At 31.7% G+C, this 20,575-nt stretch overlaps 1 protein-coding gene across 2 annotated transcripts; it reads right to left on the minus strand.

The window, feature by feature from the left end:
• Positions 1-281: 281 nt before the first annotated feature.
• Positions 282-20,489, minus strand: LOC126769264 (V-type proton ATPase 116 kDa subunit a 1). Of its 2 annotated transcripts, none has more exons than XM_050487936.1 (15): positions 20,471-20,489; positions 9,207-9,352; positions 5,773-5,949; positions 5,448-5,608; positions 5,044-5,224; positions 4,719-4,895; positions 4,426-4,638; positions 4,167-4,317; positions 3,702-4,075; positions 3,496-3,605; positions 3,293-3,420; positions 2,988-3,211; positions 2,296-2,527; positions 1,701-1,872; positions 282-501 (listed from the first exon to the last, which is right to left on the minus strand). In XM_050487936.1, exons 2-15 carry the CDS (start codon positions 9,321-9,323, stop codon positions 405-407), a joined length of 2,514 nt encoding a protein of 837 aa, XP_050343893.1. In that variant the 5' UTR covers positions 9,324-9,352; positions 20,471-20,489; the 3' UTR covers positions 282-404. The 2 variants fall into 2 exon arrangements, with proteins under 2 accessions (XP_050343893.1, XP_050343892.1); XM_050487935.1 differs by lacking the exon at positions 20,471-20,489 and adding an exon at positions 20,195-20,337.
• Positions 20,490-20,575: the final 86 nt, after the last annotated feature.

Raw genomic sequence — 20,575 nt, forward strand, 5'->3', positions numbered from 1 at the left:
TATGTCAATGTATGAAAGTTGAGTAAATTATTATATTGATTCTTATTTGTATATCAATAGAAAATATTTTTTGCATATTTGTTCTTTATACGTTCCTAAACCATTCAATCCAAATGTGATGAAACATTGGTGAGTTGTTTGCGTTTGCCCGAGAAGGTTCCTAGACAAAAAATAAGGTTTTCTTTGTATATTTGTCCTTCAATATAAACGTTCTATGTATACACTTATTCTACCCGTGCGAAGTCAGGACGGGTAACTAGTGTTAAATAAAAAGTCAAATGTAACGCAAAAATACTTTATTCAACATCTATGCATTGTGACCTTTGCACCTATTTGCATACAAAAGATATGCGAATACTGTAGCAATCTAAACTATATTTGATTGAAAATGATTTATTTTAAATTTAATCATCGCTGTCCTCTTGTTCGAGGATCGTCTTAAAGCAGAATGGCTGGAAGATGTAGCCCAGACCAGAATAGAATTTGCTCATGAACTCCACCCTAAAAACAAAAACAGATCAAATTAATAACAGTTATTTCCTGAGCGAATTTCGACCACTGCGTGAATCTTAGAAACTAGCCATCGACATAGAAAACATTAAAGTAAAGCACAAGTGTCACAAATACCCTCTAGTCTCTATGAGAAAATGAGAGAAAGAAACTCTTACATTCTAACTCTTTTTTTTATATAGAATAGGACGGCGGACGAGCATATGGGCCACCTGACGCCGATACGCCACCAACCTTGGGAACTAAGATGTTATGTCCCTTGTGCCTGTAATTACAGTGGCACACTTACCCTTCAAACCGGAACACAACAATACCAATTATTGCTGTTTTGCGGTGCTTGCACAAAGCCCTAACACCAGTGAACCTCTACCTCGGAGCTGTCGCTTAATATATCAAAGTATTACTTTTTTTTAGACGGGATTTCACACCGATTAATTTATTAGTGGCAAGACCAAAATAAATTGAAATTTGCTGTCGGTATTAAACCTAATGGACCCCGACGATTCCATTGCTATAGAATGTCTATAATGTCTTTATCTGGCCCTGATAATATGAATGTAACTCTTATTTGAATAGACCACAAATACTTACCATTTAGAATAAACAATTTAATTAAAATTAACTCATATTTTATGTAAAATAACACTTGTTTTTCTTACCGTAAAGTGTAGCGCCTTGTGTACCCTTACCCTTGTGTATGTATACCCTTGTGTACGTAATCTCACTCTCATTAATCAACAAAGAGATTGTGTTCAGAATTTAATTTATATTAACAAAACATCGCAATCATAGAGATGACTTTCTAAAGATTTCGCACATAATGAACTCTTAATGAAAATAAGATTATCTTTTATTTTATATAGTATGCGGATTGGCAGATGGGTCACCGGATAAAAAGTGGTCACCATTGCCCAAAGACTTGGCACTTTAAGAAATATTAACTATCTCTTACATCGTCTGTGCGCTACCAACTCAGGGAACTAAGTTGTTATGACTCTTGTGCTTGTTAAAAGTGGCTGAGGCTTCTTTCAAACTGGAACACAACAATTGTGCAGTATTGCAGTTTATCGGTGGAATATATGATCAAGGGGTGGTATCTACGCAGACGAGCTTGCACAAAGCCCTGGTAGGCCAAGTTATTCATATATATAATTGTCATAATACTGTGTCAGGTAATAAATTTTACGTACCAGTGCAAACGCAGTGTGTGTAAGAAGGCTGAGAGTCCCTCCATCATAACCAAGATGGCGAGTGTAAAGAGCGACCAGAATAAGAACGCCACATACAGCTTGATGGCGCCTATGTAGTTGTGGTCCTGCAGGCCGAACTTCAGCACCATGCTCCACAGTACTTCGGATAATTCTGTTGGTAAACAAAAGTCGGACGCAAATATTACAAATTAACCTATCGTTTAGTCAGTTAATTGGTAATGTAATCAGTATCATGTTTTTCTCGTTATTTAATTTACATTGCACAACTAGAAAGAGACGTCGTCGCGTTTGGACTCTACTACCACTTACCATCAGGTGGAGTAGTCATTTGCCCTCCCGGCGAATATAAAAATAAATAAATAAGACTCACTCAAGGCACACGAGTTACCCTTTGAGGGTCCATAACAATTAAAATTAAATTGTACCATTTTTCTTTTTAACCAAACAGAGATTTTTTTCAAGTTTATTGGGTTCACTTAGTACGTTGCTAGAAGTCTATTATTTTTTTGCTAAGTCGACAGATTTACACAGAAATACATAAATGGAATTTACATAATAGAAGTGTAGTATTTACCAGCGTGAGCAAGCGACAGAGCCCACAATCGTAGGTATGAAGCTGTGTGTGAGATGGTACTCAACACGTATTCAATGGTGTGGATGGCTTGGTGGATCATAATTTCGCTGAACGGTTCGTCCTCGTGGTCGTGGCCACTGGACGATTTAGCTTCAGGCTTCGGCTGTGCGCTGATATCGGTTTGTTCCTGCATCTCAATGCCCTGGTTCACGTTTCCGTTAGATTGTTCAGGCTGCAACAATGTTTAATACTTATTGTATTTAAGCTAGTAATTGCACTTGTACGATCTTTAGTTGTCTCTTTTGTTAGTTTCGTTGAATTGTGTTTAATTTTTTTTATATCTTTTCTTGTCTAGTAAAGTGTAATTTTATACGTGTTTAGTGTTTGCTTTAAAATGATTTTACAAAGTCTGTGTATGTAATAAAATTGTTTATATTATATGGATAGCATGTGTAAAAGTCGGTAGCAAACCAAATCTATATTAATATTGTAATGATGCCGGCAGCCGCATGGGCTACAAGAGTATGGGGTTGCAGGCTTGGAGGAAGTTAATGCTTATTTTTTAATCTTATGAATTTGAGAAATTAATATAACACGGTTCTAAGTATTTTGCAAGTTCTTTTAGATCAACGAGTTTATATTTATTTGTAAGATATTTTATATTATTAGATAAAATAAGAAAGTTTTCAAACCTTAGCTTGTGTTTTCTTCTTACTAAGCAGTATGTACAGGGGTTTGCCAAACAACATGACAGGTATGCAGCAGAGGCCGACTAGCACAAACACACGTTGAATGCTGCCTTGCCCTTCAAACATGAACTCCTTGCAGCCACCCTCGGGCTCATTACTCGAGAACAACATCATGTTGATGAAAAGGATGAGGACGGAAGGTGCACATCCTTGAGTATAGGCTATATCTGTGAACATTTAAAATTACTATTATTTTTTATTAACGTTTTTATGTCACTACTAAAGTTAAAAGGTTTTTCATATCTAACCTTCTGAGAAAGTGCTGTAAGAAACCCATTTGTAGAACATCATGAATACCATGTACGCGAAGAGGAGACACAAGAATACTACTTGTGGGATAAACTCGAGGAAGATGGAGTAGCGACGCTTGAAGAAACTGTTGGAAATGAGAAAGTTATACTTCCAACTTATATTCATATAAGTTGGAAGAAAAAAAGTTGTAACAACTTACTTGTAGTTAACGACACTCATGCAAACACCGAAAATCATGTGAGCGACGCCGAAGATAATTGAGAGTTTCATTTTGTAAGAGTTCAAGAAAATAATTTTGTTTTCAGCAGTCTGAAAGATACAATATTAAAATTTATTACATTTAAGATATGAATATGTATCAAACTTACATTCCTATTTAATTTAATTCCTTTTTTATAAACTTACCTGCCAGATAGGATCAATACCAATAAAATATGGAGTATCAATGTATGAATCTTTAGGATCCAGAGATAAAGCGGCATTTGCTTCAAGCGTTTCGTTATCATACGGGACAATCCAAGAGGTACCGAAAATGTTCATCGACTTCGAAAATATATCGTTGTAAACGAGACCGGTGTACATTGAGAAGCAGCCCATGAGTAAAATAATGTAGCGACCAGCGAAGAAAATGTTCCAAATTTCGTTGTTAGATTTTTTTGCGGCGAGCGAAACTTCTTTAATTACCATCCATGCACCGAACAAAGCCATGATCAAACCATGGCCCAAATCTCCGAACATCACGGCAAAGAGGAACGGGAAAGTAATTATAGTGTAAAGTGCTGGAAGAAAATAGAAAACCATTATGCACAATATAATATTTGTTAACACGTAATAAAATGGGAACACCAATATTAAGATATATCTCCGTACCTGGGTTACATTCCCTGTAAGAGGCCACACCGTATGCGTCGATAAGGTTCTGGAAACCACGCGTGAATCGGTTGGTGCGGTTAAATGTTGGCGGCTCTTCGTCGCTTTCGATACAGTTCAGGAAAGATGGAATTGAACTACCACAGGCGTTCTGTAATTTTAGAAATTTCATTAGATAATTTACAGCAAAATATATGGAAAATTAGACATACTAACAGCTGCTTTTGAATTGACAAGGCATTGAACAAGATGTTCTTACGGATCCATCAGCTAGAGCCTTTTGAACGTTGGGTAGATCAGCAGTCGGCACCCAACATTCACCAATAAGACACTTCTTGGTGACGTCCATGTTAAACAAGTTCAATGTGTGGTAGATTGCTTTCATCTTGCGCACCATGATCGACCAGCTGCCCAGTTCTTTGGCGACACTGACAAGTACGCGCTGTCTGTGATCACGAGTTTGGTTCAGCACCTATCGTTGTATAATTAGACTGTAATTTGTTGTTTAAGCTTCCAAAAAATAATAACAAGAGTATATTTTAAATAGCTTACCATGTTAAGATCTTCGAGACGAGTTCTAACTCCTTTCACCATATCCAATCGTTCCGCATTGGATGGTGGGCAAGGATATAATGATGCGTGGAAACCAGAGCACACTTTCTTGATGCGTGACTTGAGTTGTTCACCTTGGAAGAACGCCACGAACACTGTCTTGTAAATTTCATTGCCCTAAAATATTATTAAATAAAAATATATTAACCAAACTGAGTCTACAAAACAGTTAATTAACCAAAAAAGTATAAGAATTAAAAAAAAAAATTCCAAACCCATTTCTAGTTCTAGGAAGAAAAACATAATGCTCATCGTATCAACCCACCGTGTTGGGATCTTCAAGGGGCTTGTCGAGTTCAGCGCGGCGGAGGAACACGTTGCCCCTGGAGATGCGCCACAACATGCGCTCGAAGGCCGGCACGCGCTCGCGCTGCACCACGCCCGCCACGAAGCCGAGCCGCCCGCGCGTGGCAGCTTGCTGGCCGGTCTCGTCGGATATCAGTGATCTGTCGAAAGTACCATGTTTTCTTTATCAGAAATATATAAACTTGAGGGCAATTCTTATGTAAAACCGTCTGGATATATAAATAATGGTTGATATTACATTTAGTACCAATGTCAGAGACCGGTGGCGGACCGATCTATTATCAGGTACCATTCAGCCATGTGTGTTTATTTATTTATAAAATAAAAAATATATATGTCCTTTTTGACAGTCTCGATTCTTACTTTGTAAGCGAATCTATTCCGATTTCTTCTTGAGCAGCGAAGAAAGCTTCGGTCTTTTCCAAAACATGTTTAAGTTCGGTCAACTCTAAGTAATTCTGCTTCAAATTGATGGCATTGTGCGACAATTCAAGAATTTCGTTTTCTGTCTTTTCCAAGTGCGCCTAAAAACAAAATATTTTTTTAATAAATTATAACAAGTGTTAAAAAGTATGTTTTTTGTCTGTTATTGGGCTAGCTAACATATGCTTGCCTTTTTGCGTAATCGAAAACTCTACGAACATTTCATGTCAATATTTATTTATATATAATGTATATAGATTTTCACCTCAAGATCAATGATCTCCCGAGGATTAGGTGCTCGCGGCATGTCCTTGACAGCTGGAACGTGCACCTTGTCCTTGTGCACCTCCGCCTCGATGTACCGCAATTTACGTTCCATTTCATCGCAGCGACGCACCTCGTTGACGAACTTGCGTTGAAACGCATTTACGTCGGGATTTAACTGAAATAAAAAACAATATTTATTATCTACACTAAGTACATTTTTTTAATGAAAATAAATGACATTTAATTAGTTAAATTTGTATTGTCTGTGGTAGCTTTTCGTTTAATTTATCCTATAAGATGTCGTTCAAAAGTGCTTGTATATGCCAACTTGAATAAAATATAGTTCGATTATGCTTTATTTTAAAATGCACATACCATTTCTGATTCATTTCACTCGTAGTTTTTGTGTAGGGAACTTTGACAGTTTCAACATTCATTTCAATTGATTCTAATTGGTATGAATACCAATTTTTTAAACATCGAAATTATTATACATTGAGCTTAATTACCAGTTGGTGGAGATACGGTAACATATACTTAATTTTACAAAAGTATTCGTTAAATACTTTACGTTTAAAATAAGTATTTTTTCATCTTGTTAGGTACAAGATGCGTTTTTATTATTAATAATATATTTACTGTTAAGTATATTAAAATATTTTTAATTTTACATTGAGACTTAGGAAAAACAAATAAATTCAATTATTAATAAACATTTTTTAATATTATTAATTAACACCCAACACTTGCAAGTGTAACAAATAAAAATACATTAATTTATTCCAATTAAACCTGTTTATTCTAAAAACAAGAAATCTGCATTAGCTGGATGCATTTCGTTCGCGCGTCGCTTTTACCGCGGAGGAATTTGTTTGATCATTTACGTTGCATTTTTGCTCGGTCCAGTGGATCCCGTTTGTCCAGGGTCAACAACTTGACTGCTTTTAAACCACGCGGTGGGATGTGCTTATAAATATTAGTACAAGGCAAGCCAGCCGACGGCAAAACGTATAAACCTTCATTGCTCTTATATTTAGAATTATGAGTTTAAGAATTTTGTGACTGATTTATTATATCTTTTTTTAATAAATTTCAATAATAATTATATTAAAGAAAGTAGGCTAGTCACGATATACGTAAATGTTTATTTGAATAATTTCTTATCACTATATTATATACTTATATTTAACGTACAAGTCTATGTGACCTGGCTATTTAGTAACGTTGGTTTACGTTAGAATTTAACTGTGACATCTAGCTATATATTTTATGAATCTAATAATACAATGTATATGTTAATAGAAAGTACGACATTATAAATGAAAATGCCATAAATGTCTATATGTATGCGCCTTGATTGAATTTTTTTAATTTAATTTTAGTGTTTTATTGTGTGTGTAAATGTATTCCATTAATATTCATGTACCTAATCTTAATCTAATGAAATGGTTTAATTAATAAAGTTAAATATATAATTCCTATATTTTGCTTCACTTAACACGCCTTTTCTTTTTTTTCTATTTATTGTGATATTTCGAAGTCTCACATAAGTAAGTACATAATAAACAAACCTATAATATGGAGGTTATTATAATTCGTTTTATGTAAAAAGTAATATATTTTATTTTTTATTCGTGAAACTAACACATACAATTATTATTTTAATGTTAACTGCGTTCCAAATTACGTGAACTTGATCGATCAGTCACGAAAAACTAAAGGTAAACTAGTAGCAAGTTCGGCTGAGTCCCGAAGGCAACTGGCAAGGTTGACTTCTATTTGCAATTTTGTGACTACCAGTTGTCGTTTTATGATGGTACTTTAATTAGTAAATAATATTCAAAAAATGAAAGGTATTTTAATCCGATTTTCATATCACATCTATTTATATTATTTATTTATTAAAATAATTTAATATAAACTATAAAATATCTTCGATAATTAAAGTGTTTTGTAAAGTAAGTAAGGAAGGTATTTTTATTAACAATAATAAATGGCTAATCCTTTTTTACTGTTATTTTATCATATATTTTATAAAGGACTTACTTTCATGGGTAAATGAGTCGTAATTATTACATTAAATTTAAACGTTAATCTCCCGTTTCTGAAATTCTGATTAAAGAATGATTAATTAATTCGGCTTTAATTTTAAAGCTCATTGGTCGATGGCAGTAAAGTATGACGTAATAGGCGACCAATGATCATTTATATTCAAGCCAAATTAGTCAATATGACTGACTAACGTTTTAGAAACATTCAGAACGAACATAACATATCAGAAGGTGACTTCTCTGAAAGCTATAAACGTTTTTTCTGAATAGCGACATATCTATGTAAAAGTAGAACTATTTACGTAATATTTCGCAATAACATGCTAGTATGGTACAGATATGTAATTGATTTTACAGCACAATTCATACTATTTAAATATCTATAGGAACATACTAATATCGTGGTAAGGTCAAAATGTTTTTAAATAACACAATAAAACCAATGCCATACTGATTACCTATAAAGTAAAATCATTTAAAGTAATAGGTTATAGTTATGAATAAAAACTAAAGTCATTTGGGTCATATCTTTAGAATTGGGACTAACAAAACAATCGATTTGCTAAGATGCGTTTGTTTCAACATGTCTTTGAACAAGAACAAGTAGGCACTTAAGTACTTACAAGTAAACTGTTACGAATGTTATGACTATTTACATACCATGATAGCCACAGCGTCTACATGCTTTTAAATAATAATCAATATTTTTATAAAAGAGAAATATTGTAAAAATATTATACTCTAGAAATCTATTTGTCTTTGCGCTCCATCGAAGCTATTTTTATTTTATTATAAAAAATATATACTTATTATTATAAATGGAACTTTTTTTTTATATTTTAAGAAAATACCCTAATAAATTCTAATATTAATATTTATTTATTTGAAAAAAATATTTATTTTTGTAAGAAAGTAAAAAATAATAATTGATATTTTATATGTTATATTCCAGTTTTAGACGCAATCATACTTTTTTGTTAGGCCCGATGTACGACAGCATTGCAATTGCATCTGTTGTGGTCACAAGCTCATGCAAAATAAAACAGGTTGATCGCGGTTGAACATGATCGCGGCTAAAACCGAATAGGTTATATTATAGAATATAATATATGAAAAGCATAATTTACATCGCGAAAGTTTCGAGTTGAGAATCTGAGTGTGAAATTATCATTACTATCTCTTAATTTTGGTACTTTGGTATAATTATACAAATATTTTTAAAGTGAAACTTAGGCGGCGATTTCATTTCGGCGATAAATTATGACGTAGAGGAAAGAGAAAGAGAGATATACATTTTCATGTATGCGATGCTTAATAAGCATATTGCTTATTCACCTACTTTATAACAACATGATATGAAGAGCGAATAAAATAAACTTACATCTCTAAACTGCACGGTGCCAGCTTCACCGAGCTCGGAGACGGACGTGTACGCCGCCTCTGGTTGTATGAAGAGCTGGCAGAGCGCCATCTCTTCGCTCCGGAACATTGCCCCCATCTTGGTGGTCTATACTGCCCCTTTTTCTTCTGAAAAGATATAATTCATTCCTTAAACATATTACAATTTCAAATTATATAAAGCGAAATACACACATCTAAGCTTATCTTTAAAATTCCGTACATCCAGTGAAAAGGCGGCTTTTTTATTAGAATTGTATATTTTCTAAGAATTTTTTTGACGAAAAATATTGTAATTTGCTTTTTAATTTATTGATCCCATCGAAAAGTTTCTAACTTATAAATTAATACATGTTGTGATTGTTTCAGGTAATCGTATTATTTACAGGAAAATCGAAAATATTATAATATGTAATTAAATTATCATGGTAGCCGGAGCTGTCCGAAATGCCAGTTTTATATCAAACAATTAACTAATAATTATTAAATACTAACAATGAGCGCAGCATAAATACACATTCGACGACGAAATTCATTTAATTCAAATAAAATACTAATTTAAGCTAAGCTGTTACTATAAAACCAATAGCCGTAAAATTATGTCAACCACACTAAAACTGTTTAAAAGCTGCAATTTTGCAGCTGACATTCAGACCGTGTGTGTAAACCCTAAATGAACGGAATTTTATATTATAGGATTTCCGTTTTTAAACTGCGGAACCGTAATAATATAATCTTAAGCATCGCTACACATGTAAACGTTTGAGTTGATTCGAGAGATAATTGTTCCGGATTTAAAAAATAATGCGAAACTATATTGTATGTCGGCATAATTACAGGCACGTGAGATGTTTGTTTTATGGTCGCGACACAAAACTATTTAATTACCACAGATTATTAAAATAAAAGATACATTAAGAATAAATAAATGCAACTGATATAAAGGTTCATTTGAAAGAACTTTAAAAAGCTTGATATAATAAGTGCGATATAATAAGCTTGATATAATAAGTGCGAGTGAACGATTGGGTCTTACAAAAATCGTCATGCGTCATGTAAGATTAATTAATGTATATGAAAGCATGTTTATAACACGAGTCTTCAATTGTTTTTATACTTATATACAATGAGGACCTAAATAAATATATGTACTGGAAAATAGCTGTTTTACAAATGACGACCTAAATGGTAGAATGCTAGCAGCATTCCTTCTTAACCAAAACCAACCCTGTCGCCAGGGGAGACATTAGGAGAGGTTGTTATAGGTTTTATTAAAGTTTTTGCACTAATACTAAAAGGACGTATGTCCTTAAGTAGGCGTAAACCTATTAAAATACTAATAATGAATCATCGTATAATTGACCTTGTATAAACAATATTAAATCTAGTAATAATTGTTTCAAGAATCTTTACTATACCACCGGAATGGGGGCATGATTGTATCAAGTGGATCACCTTTCTACATGACAAGGTTAGAAATGATTGCTTCAGTTATTGTTATCGTTACGATCAATTGTTACTGAGGGCTGACGGCTGAGCAACGTCACGTTAACGATGTCTTAAATCGATTCATTTCGATTTTTAAATAATACCATCCTCAAGTCTTAATTATTTCATTAAATCAAAATCCTTAAGCATCATAGAAGCATTAGACTTTCTTATTGATTTTCAAATTACAAACTATCAAGAAGAATCGGTGAAAGACTCTCATCGGGTAATCTTATTATTTTAAAGAGCACAGCTAATTTCGTTTTCTCTGGATATTAATCCAGAAGATTTTATTCAAACTTTCTCATAGGTTTAAGATGGACATGGCACATAACACTATTATATATATAACTATATTTTCTACTAGTTTCCCCCGCCCCGACTTCGTCCAGGTTGAACCTCGGTTTATATAACCGCAATTTTCGTAGGGACCTCTATTTTTTTTAAAAAATAAAATCAGTTTATCCTCTACAACACACATATAAAAATCAAATATTATCTCTATATATATAGATAAGATTCAATTATATGGTTTTTTTTTTTTTTATAGAATAGGAAGGCGGACGAGCATATGGGCCACCTGATGGTAAGTGGTCACCAACGCTCTTAGACATTGGCATTGTAAGAAATGTCAACCATCGCTTACATATCCAATGCGCCACCAACCTTGGGAACTAAGATTTTATGTCCCTTGTGCCTGTAATTACACTGGCTCACTCACCCTTCAAACCGGAACACAACAATATCAAGTATTGCTGTTTTGCGGTAGAATATCTGATGAGTAGGTGGTACCTACCCAGACGAGCTTGCACAAAGCCCTACCACCAGTAAATGGTATAGTTATATTAAGCTAATGTAAATGTGTTTTAGGGGATTTAATATATTATTTAATGTAATATTCTAATAATAGATGTCTCCGCATTTTAATCAATAATATATTCAATAATAAGTAATTCGAATCAATCAATCAATCAATGTGCCAAATTAGACAGATAGAAAGGATTAAGTCAAACAGGCATTTAAATCCAATTTTCAGATAACTGGTTGAATTTTTGGTATACCTTAAATTAATTTAAAATACCCTAAAAGTATTCGACAGTAAAAAATAATACATAATCAACAAAAATACACCGGCTCACTCACTATTCGTACCGGAACATAGCAATAGTATCGATATGGAATGGTAGACTAATTTTATTAATTATTTAAATTCCAAGTAAAATATCTTGTTACTTAATTTTTGTATTGAAATTCGAGGCTTAAAAATAATTGTAAGAAAAACAACAAATAAAGAAGCAAATGTGTTGGAATCGTAACGACATTCGATATGCTAATTTGCCTGCGTATAATTTTGGATTATTACGTTCCCCGAACACACAACACAAAAGTATTTCTAGTGTATTATATGCTCATTGACGTATATTAAAAGTACTAAATAGCACTAAACATATTAAGTATAAAGAGATTACCATTATGGGTATCGTAATTTCTCGTTTAAATGGTTTTTTTTTAAATGCATAGTATTATTCATTAAAATTTTGCAGTAATTATTCAGTATATTAACAAAGTTTTGTTACGAAAATATTTTATCATGAAAGAAGATACATTTTAATAGCCTAATTACATATAATTCATTCATTATGATGCTTAAAACTTCCGGCGGAAAAAAAAATCGTCGTAATGAAACGCAACAGCGAACAATATATTTTTTGCGGCTCTTGTACGATTATTACGCCTATGTACCCATTGAAGCAGGAATTATTTCATGACCAGTAGAAGGCCAATGGCAACGTTTTTGCGACATTTTTTTGTTGATAATATTAGAGTCAACGAATATCAAGGTTTATTATGATTTTCGGACAGTAATCAGAAATGCATTGAAATAAATGTCCCTTTGCAAAGATGATAAATAATATGAATAAATAAATAGCAATTTACTTTTTGCAAGTTTGGAAGACCCAAAGTTAGCGATGAACGACTGAGTATTTATAATTTAAAAAAAAAACTTATTACTTATCTTAAACTTACATATTTATCACGATTAAATATTTAAAAAAATATATATATTATGCTTCTAAGTAAGATTGTATAGTGACCCTCTTGGTCACTATACAATCTTAATTCTGCTATTTTGCGATTGCTATACTTTTTCGATTCAATTTCTCACGAAAATAGACCTCAGTTGAATCATAACTTGGGGAAATTTCTGCTAATTTATAATGGTTACGTTCGTTCCCGATCTAACTTCGATCAATCCTCAAATGGATGAAGCGATCAAACGTCAGAAATTACGTTTCGATTCGATTGCGATAAATTGACAATTTGTTAGTAGAATTTGTCCTTAGTACCAGTACAGTAAATAATATCTGTTGTATAGATTCAATATTTTAACAACATTGTTTTGCCTTTGGGTACAATTAGTTAAAGGTATTCGAAGCACGATGATGCGTGTAAGAATTTCGAAACATTGTTCGTGGTATCTATAAATTGGTGCCGGATGCGATTTAAGCTCTTAAAATAAACATCTCACAGGATAAATTTCCTTGCATCTATTAAAGCTAACGATTTATAAGTCGGCAAGTTATTTACAGACAGAATTTTGACGAGAAACAAAGTAGTCTGGTTTATGTATGAACTGTTTTCATAGTATGAATAATCACGCCAAAATAATGCGAACCTGTTAAATTTTATTATACTCTTTAAAATACAAGATTAACATTATTAACAATGTAACAGTGAGTGAAGTAATTAGTGACGTTCAAAGACAATGTTTAAATGTCATCATGGAACTGGTCTTGGAGGCAAAGGAAACTCATTTAAATTCCAAATCACGTAAACAAAAAATCATTGTTATGTTTTTAGTGTAATTGGAAAAAAAATAGCCTTCAAAACTCATACAAAAAGAATACAAATATCTTTAACAAATACGATTTACCTGAAGTAGTATATACTATTGTCTATGAATCGGGCAGTCTAGAAAATAACTATATTCATTGGTGGAAATAAATACAGTAGCAATTATATCTACGTTTTATTTTTATTTATTACACATTGTTAGTTTCAAGGCATAGAGTTACGATAATAACTCTGAATCGCATAGCAAGACAGAAAATAATTATAAGTTCTCTACTAACGTGTTTTATTCATAAAACTATTTACACACATATGTATAAATAAAATAGCCGCAATTATCGATTGAATTTAAATATTGCAGGCAATATCTAATGAAAAATATTTCGAACTTTTTTTTTTTAAATAATCTATTTTAACCTTTCTAAAATATAACTACCAGAAGTAGGAGTTTATCTTTTCTTTTTTAAATAACATATAACAATGCTGACGTCTCGTTAGATTTTCAAGAGGTTATAACCATAATTTAGGTTTATTCTTCCAGAATGCTCAACAATGTGATACAATTATTTTAATTTAGTAGGTAATTTTGATGATTTGTATACATAAATGGTGTTTTTAGGGGGTTTGCATGACTTATTAGAGCTAGTTCTATAAAATGAATGTACAACTAAACCATAGGTTCTAAAAAGGGGTACAAAAACGTCTTTGAGACACATCTATATCTTTTATAAATAACAATTTGTATATTTATAAATAAGCAAAAATAAACGATAACGGTGTGATACCGTTACCGATATTGTGACATATTATATTAAAAGTCATACATATATGTTCCATGAAGGTCGCCATGAGCGTGTTTCCGGTATTTCGTTTTCCCTCTTCCGATATTGTGACCTTTACTTTACACTGATTTGTTTATAGGAAAGAGACTTTTTTACTGAGTGGATATTCGTTCCATTCTGTTGCTTAAATTTAATCAGCTAGATATAAAAAAAAATCTATTGAAAGAAAATTATCGCAACTTCACAGAATCTTTGACAATGAAACTCAAAATAAATAATTGTTATAAATATAAAATATGCTATAGATATGTTAAAATAGTGAGCAAGTTATAATAACGATGAACAAAGCTTTCGATAAACAAATGGTGTTTACTTGTAAACTCACTAAATATAGTCGGCAGGCCGTTAGGTATTAAACGATGACGGCATATTAATAGTCCAATGGTAACTCGGCTGTACTTTACCTAAACTGATTTATCACAAATCATACCGTTTGAAGGTTCCGTATTTCCAAATCAACAGCAGTTCCATTCTGTAAAACTCTTTTTTATTACTTATCCTCGAAATGTTGACAACCGACTTATGTTGATATACTATTTTAGTGGGTGTATTTTTGAAATGTTTTGACGACCATTTTCTGCAGTGAGTTTCGATTTTGTTCTTACAGAATAGTCCTACAAGGACTTAATATAATTCTCTTAAAATAAATACGTTTATTGACTTATAGAATAAAAAATATCAATACATGTAAGTATATTTTTTAACTGCCTGTTTAGTGAGTAGCATAAGGCTGAAGTTTCCTAGGTTCTGGGTTTTGAGCACGGGTTATGTCAAAAAAGTTTACAATCTTACTTGTTCAAATTTGTTGTTTGTCATGGTAAAGTTATAACGTTTTCGTTTATCCTTACTCGCCATTTATGAAGATTTATATTGACCTTACTAAAATATATAATATAATAAATTATTTAGATTTAACAGCAGCATTCTTTAGATCAAAAGTATCGCGATAATAATAGCAACCTATATAGATTATAATATATTAGTGTGCGTATAACACATGAAACAATGGAGTTGCAATCGGGTATAGCTGACACTTATTTACAGAAAGCTCATTAAAAAATAACTTATACAAAAATAATCTACGAACAATAATTGTCAACATTATAACATTTATTTATAGGAAATTGTCTGATTTTTTTCTTACTTTTAAGTTTATGTTTTAATGGGATATGGATTCGTTTATATAGAGTACAACTACTTTCAAAAATAGATTTTAAGTAAAATTCAGTGCTAACGTTCGATGTTTTCAACACGATCATCGTGAATGTCATCATCGTGAATATCATCGTGAATATATACAATATCATATCAGCATTATATATATATATATATATATATATATATATATATATATATATATATATATATATATATTGTTTCGGAATAATTTATTTTATGTGTCATAGTCTATTACTTTTATTTAGCTTTGTGTTGGGACTTTCACCTTTTCCTAGCTCTATAACAAACTATGTTTAATATATTACTGTTCGAATGTATTCTAAATATACCTTATACAATATGTGTAATATGAATACAGCTATGCAGTGATATAGAACATACGGCGATAGTGTAAACATTGTAAAATTACTAATTGTTAAGCTAACATGCTGTGAATTGCAAGCGATATGAAATGTTATAATGCGAGTTACATAATATGACTTGCTGACAAATAAAATATAATAAAATTAATGCATTTGATACCTGTGAACGGCTCACATTAAAGTCATCGAAGAAAAATTGTACTCCGCGAAATAAGTCGTGTAAAGAATGTCTAATTATCATTTTAGCCTTAGCTAAATATTTGTTTTGAACATTAGTCACAGCTGTTCGCCGCCGTGCCTTTAATCGATAATTGCATTGCCGACGTAAATAGGAAAAGGTATCTTTAAAATGCCATGCACTTTAGAATCATTTAATTACAGTGGCTTTTCTTTTAGCACAAAATGTCACTACATTTTACAAACGCAATTAAAAACAGTAATAAAATTATGTTAACGTTATTAAGTAAATAATTTTGTTATTAAGTAAGAATAATAACTGTTTTAATTTATTTGAATGATAAAATTAATTAAAAATGAATATTGGTGAAAGTAAGTGTAATTTTTTGGCTTTTTTTTATTTTTTACGTAAAAAGTCTCGTAACAATTATTATTGGTTTGTATCTTACGTTCTAAAAAAAGATAAAAAATACAAGTAGCTGTAACATAAGTAGGATCAAATGTCTAAGCACCATCCAACCGTTAAAGGTACTATATAACATTAGGTCATACTTACTGTATGTTTGATTTCATTGTGTTTCATATTTTTTATTAAAAATAATAGAGATTGTAAAACCAGTGTTATTGTAAGCTTCAGATTACATATTATATAGTATGAAAACCGGTCATTTTGGGTCGGTATCGCGTGAAAGAAAATAAGAAAAGAAAAATGAGTAAAGTCCTAAATAGGCATATTTGATATGCCACATGTGAATCTTGAATTTTTTTCTAATCGTGTTTTTAAAATTCATTAATTAAAGAATACTGATGTACCATACGAGATTGACTTACCGAAAATGTATGTGTACAGACAGCCTGATGGTTCGTAAAATATGTTGTGACATACGGACAGAAGTCGAGATGGCCTAGTGGTAAGAACGCGTGAATCTTAACCGATGAACGTGGGTTCAAACCCGGGCAAGCACCACTGAATTTTCATGTGCTTAATTTCTGTTTATAATTCATCTCGTGCTTTTCGGTGAAGGAAAACATCGTGAGGAAACCTGCATGTGTCTAATTTCATCGAAATTCTGTCACATGTGTATTCCACCAACCCGCATTGGAGCAGCGTGGTGGAATAAGCTCCAAACCTTCTTCTCAAAAAGGGAGAGGAGGCCTTAGCCCAGCAGTGGGACATTTACAGGCTGTTATTGTATATACGGACAAGCAAATCAGAGGATTATCCTAAAAGGGTATCTTTTTTTTATACGATACGAAACTATATGATTCCGTCGAATGCAAGTTTTACATTAAAATAAATAACATTAAAAAGCTTGTTTCGATGTTTGACATATCTTGCAACATTTCTTAATATAGTTTGTTAAAATAAAATATGCCTAAGGCTATGTTCGAATTAAATGATTTGTGGCTATAGTACAATTTAGCATGATGTGATTACGTAATGCCTAGTTATATAAAGACTATCAATATATCATGAATATTAGGTCATCATCAATCAAGTACATTACAGATTATTTTAAATTTTAAGGATTATAAGGGAAACTGACTGAAATATTTCAATATTCAATCCGTGTAAATTATGTAACATTTTTAACCGCTTCAGTATAAAATCAACTGGAATAATTTACGATTACGAACTGTAAATAGAAACACAACCAATCACAATTGGCATACATAGTTTGTTTAATCACCTTCCATTCACAGTAGGCATATATGCAAATCACATCCTTATAGTACCTCAATGGTTTCTTGTGTCTTGTGCTTAAACTTGGCATTGTAAGAAGAATAAGCATTTATTTTTATTCACAATTCGCAACTATGAAATTTAAGATATATACCTATGTTATGTCATATGAAATCAAATAATTATGTCCTTTTCTCGACTCACGATCAGTATCTGTAAGCGGCCACACAACCGGTGAAGCTATCAAGGCCAGTAGGGCCAGTAGGGCCAGCAATACACAATTTAAAAAAAAGAAACCAAATAAGCTTTTGTATCGTCTAGCTTTTACCTCCACTGGTTGATATTGCGCCCGTAATTATTAAGTCCATTAAATTAGTAAGCCCTTTACCTTTTAGTTGTAAGTTATCATAGAATTATTTTATCTTGTGAATCTGACATAGCACTACGGAGTTTTGGTACAATAATATGAGCAAATGATGATTAGTAGTATTACATACATATTAGAATAATAATTATTAATTACTTTATATTTCGAAAAAAATTTTTTTTTCAACTGGAATCGCATGTTCATGTTGATAATCGACGTAATATGACCGAACTTAAGATGTTATTATATTTGTAAAAAGGATAGGCATTTTTGCCGGGCTTTTACAAAAAGTTATTATCGAGTGAAATAAAAAATGGCAGCCTTGTAATTGATACAGTAAACATACGTTGATAAAGTCAGTAAACATAAGTTGATTTTTCTTACAATTAAAAGATATTTTGTACTACCAGTGGTTAGTTTAATCTATTTTAAAATGCCCTTATGTAACTTAATCTCAGTTTATCGATAAGAATGTCTTAAATAAACTTCGTTATTACGGTAAACGTGCTGCTCCTCTGGCGATAAAACTTATCTATCTTCAACGATACATTTTGAAGTAATGTCAGATAACATGACATGAAGATGAATTACCTTTTTCATTTGAGATAAATTTGATGATATTAACTATCTGTTGCTATCGTACAAATTCTCATTAGGGAAAAAACTGTTACAGTACTATTTTCCAGATCTTTCTTTCGACGAAAATGTATGAAACGTCTGTAGCAACTAGAGATATGCAAATATGAATCGACGGTTAATTAACGTACTTAAGAACTTTTTATCTCTGGAATTAAATCATTCAAAAGAACAATCAAAAAGGCAAAAAATGGCACGTGTTTTATTTTAAGTATATTAAATTTGTAACATTGAAAAAGGTCTTATTATTCTGTCTTTCATTAAAACCTATTTTTTAATATATATAAGAAGGATTTGGTTTAGTTTAACGTCATAGCTATTACGCATCGTGATTAAATAATTTGTTTCGATCACGATTTCTGTACGTAACAATGTAATGAGCACTTAACATGATCATACAAATATATAAGAATTATAGTAAGTTAATTTTTATTTGAAGTTCAGCTTTTTACATTTCATTGAAATACCATACTAAGCTACATAAAGTATAAACACAAACTGTTATTCTGGTTGGTTTAAAATATGTTGTTACATAACTTTTAAATTCGTAACACTCCCCTCGTTTTTACAATTCAAATTGACAGGTTAATCGTTTTGACAGGTTATTAGTCATACATCGGACCTCCGTATCCCTTTTAAGGCGAATTTAAGTCTTTAGATTAGGATATTTCTCCTGCCTAAAGTTAAATAGACGGTTAGAACAACAGCTAATGCCATTTGGGGCCTATTAGGGTGATCATCAAGAACAATAGACAGACCAAAATTTATACACGTATTGCCAACATAAATATCTGTCACGAGAATTGAAGCCGTTACAACTGGTATAAAAGACAGGTTCTCTGCAACTGCGCTAGAAGGTCGTCAACTCATTTAGATATTATTATGAAACTATTCAATTTGCAAATATTTTAATAAATTATACACGAAAAAAATAAGCTAAAAAGTAATTTATATATTTTAAATTCAAAACCATAGCTAAGAATGATAATGAAAAAAATAGATATTTTTAAACATGAAACGATAACGTTGTCATAATGCTAATGTTATTCATTAGCTTTATAATTTACTAACACTGTAAGTGCAGCATTGTTATAATAAGAAAAATATCACAATTAACATTCAGGTAAATTTATAAAACAAAATTTCTATATAAAATAAACTAAAGGAAATATATTCGTACAATTTCAAAAATAACAAAAAATAATTCACGATAGAAAGCATTAAGTCAACTGATAGGAAACAAGAATTCACATATTAGCTCATATGGTTAATTACAATGAAATCCATAATATTATATTATTTGAATCAATATTCAAGCGTTAGGAAATTATTTATATTATTAAAGTGATTATTATCATTATTAATATGAAAATTTTAACGCACCAGTTATCGTGTTTTGAGCGCCAGAATAAGATCACAGCACACGTTCAGCGCGACGGTCGCGCGAGAACAAACTGAATAAAATTGTCGCTGATGTTGGTGCCCCCGAGCATGTGACCGAGTCAGTAACTTCATGATGTGATCATTACATTAATTTTCTTATTCATTCTCTCAATTCAAAACGTTTTCTATTTATTTTAATAAGATCTGTTTCCGTCAAAATAAATTTCAAAACCAATTTTTAACGTAAGATTGATTAATTTCTGTAATATTACTTACATTTCTGATTGACGAAGGTTTTGCAGTTGAACCACACGAAGAATCGTGTTTCATCTATTGGCAAGTAGACATCAGCTGATAAGGAAGATAGTGATATATCTCGTG

Source organism: Nymphalis io, chromosome 6, assembly GCF_905147045.1.
Source record: "Nymphalis io chromosome 6, ilAglIoxx1.1, whole genome shotgun sequence".
NCBI classification, from domain to species: domain Eukaryota; kingdom Metazoa; phylum Arthropoda; class Insecta; order Lepidoptera; family Nymphalidae; genus Nymphalis; species Nymphalis io.

Bases quoted from the DNA above. Each gene is read 5' to 3' on its own strand.
- LOC126769264 (XM_050487936.1), bottom strand. From the start codon at position 9,323: ATGGGGGCAATGTTCCGGAGCGAAGAGATGGCGCTCTGCCAGCTCTTC. The intron at 4,639-4,718 runs GTAAGCTATTTA...ATACAACGATAG, and splicing joins GTCTCGAAGATCTTAACATG to GTGCTGAACCAAACTCGTGA. The intron at 502-1,700 runs GTACGTAAAATT...TTTTGTTTTTAG, and splicing joins CACACACTGCGTTTGCACTG to GGTGGAGTTCATGAGCAAAT.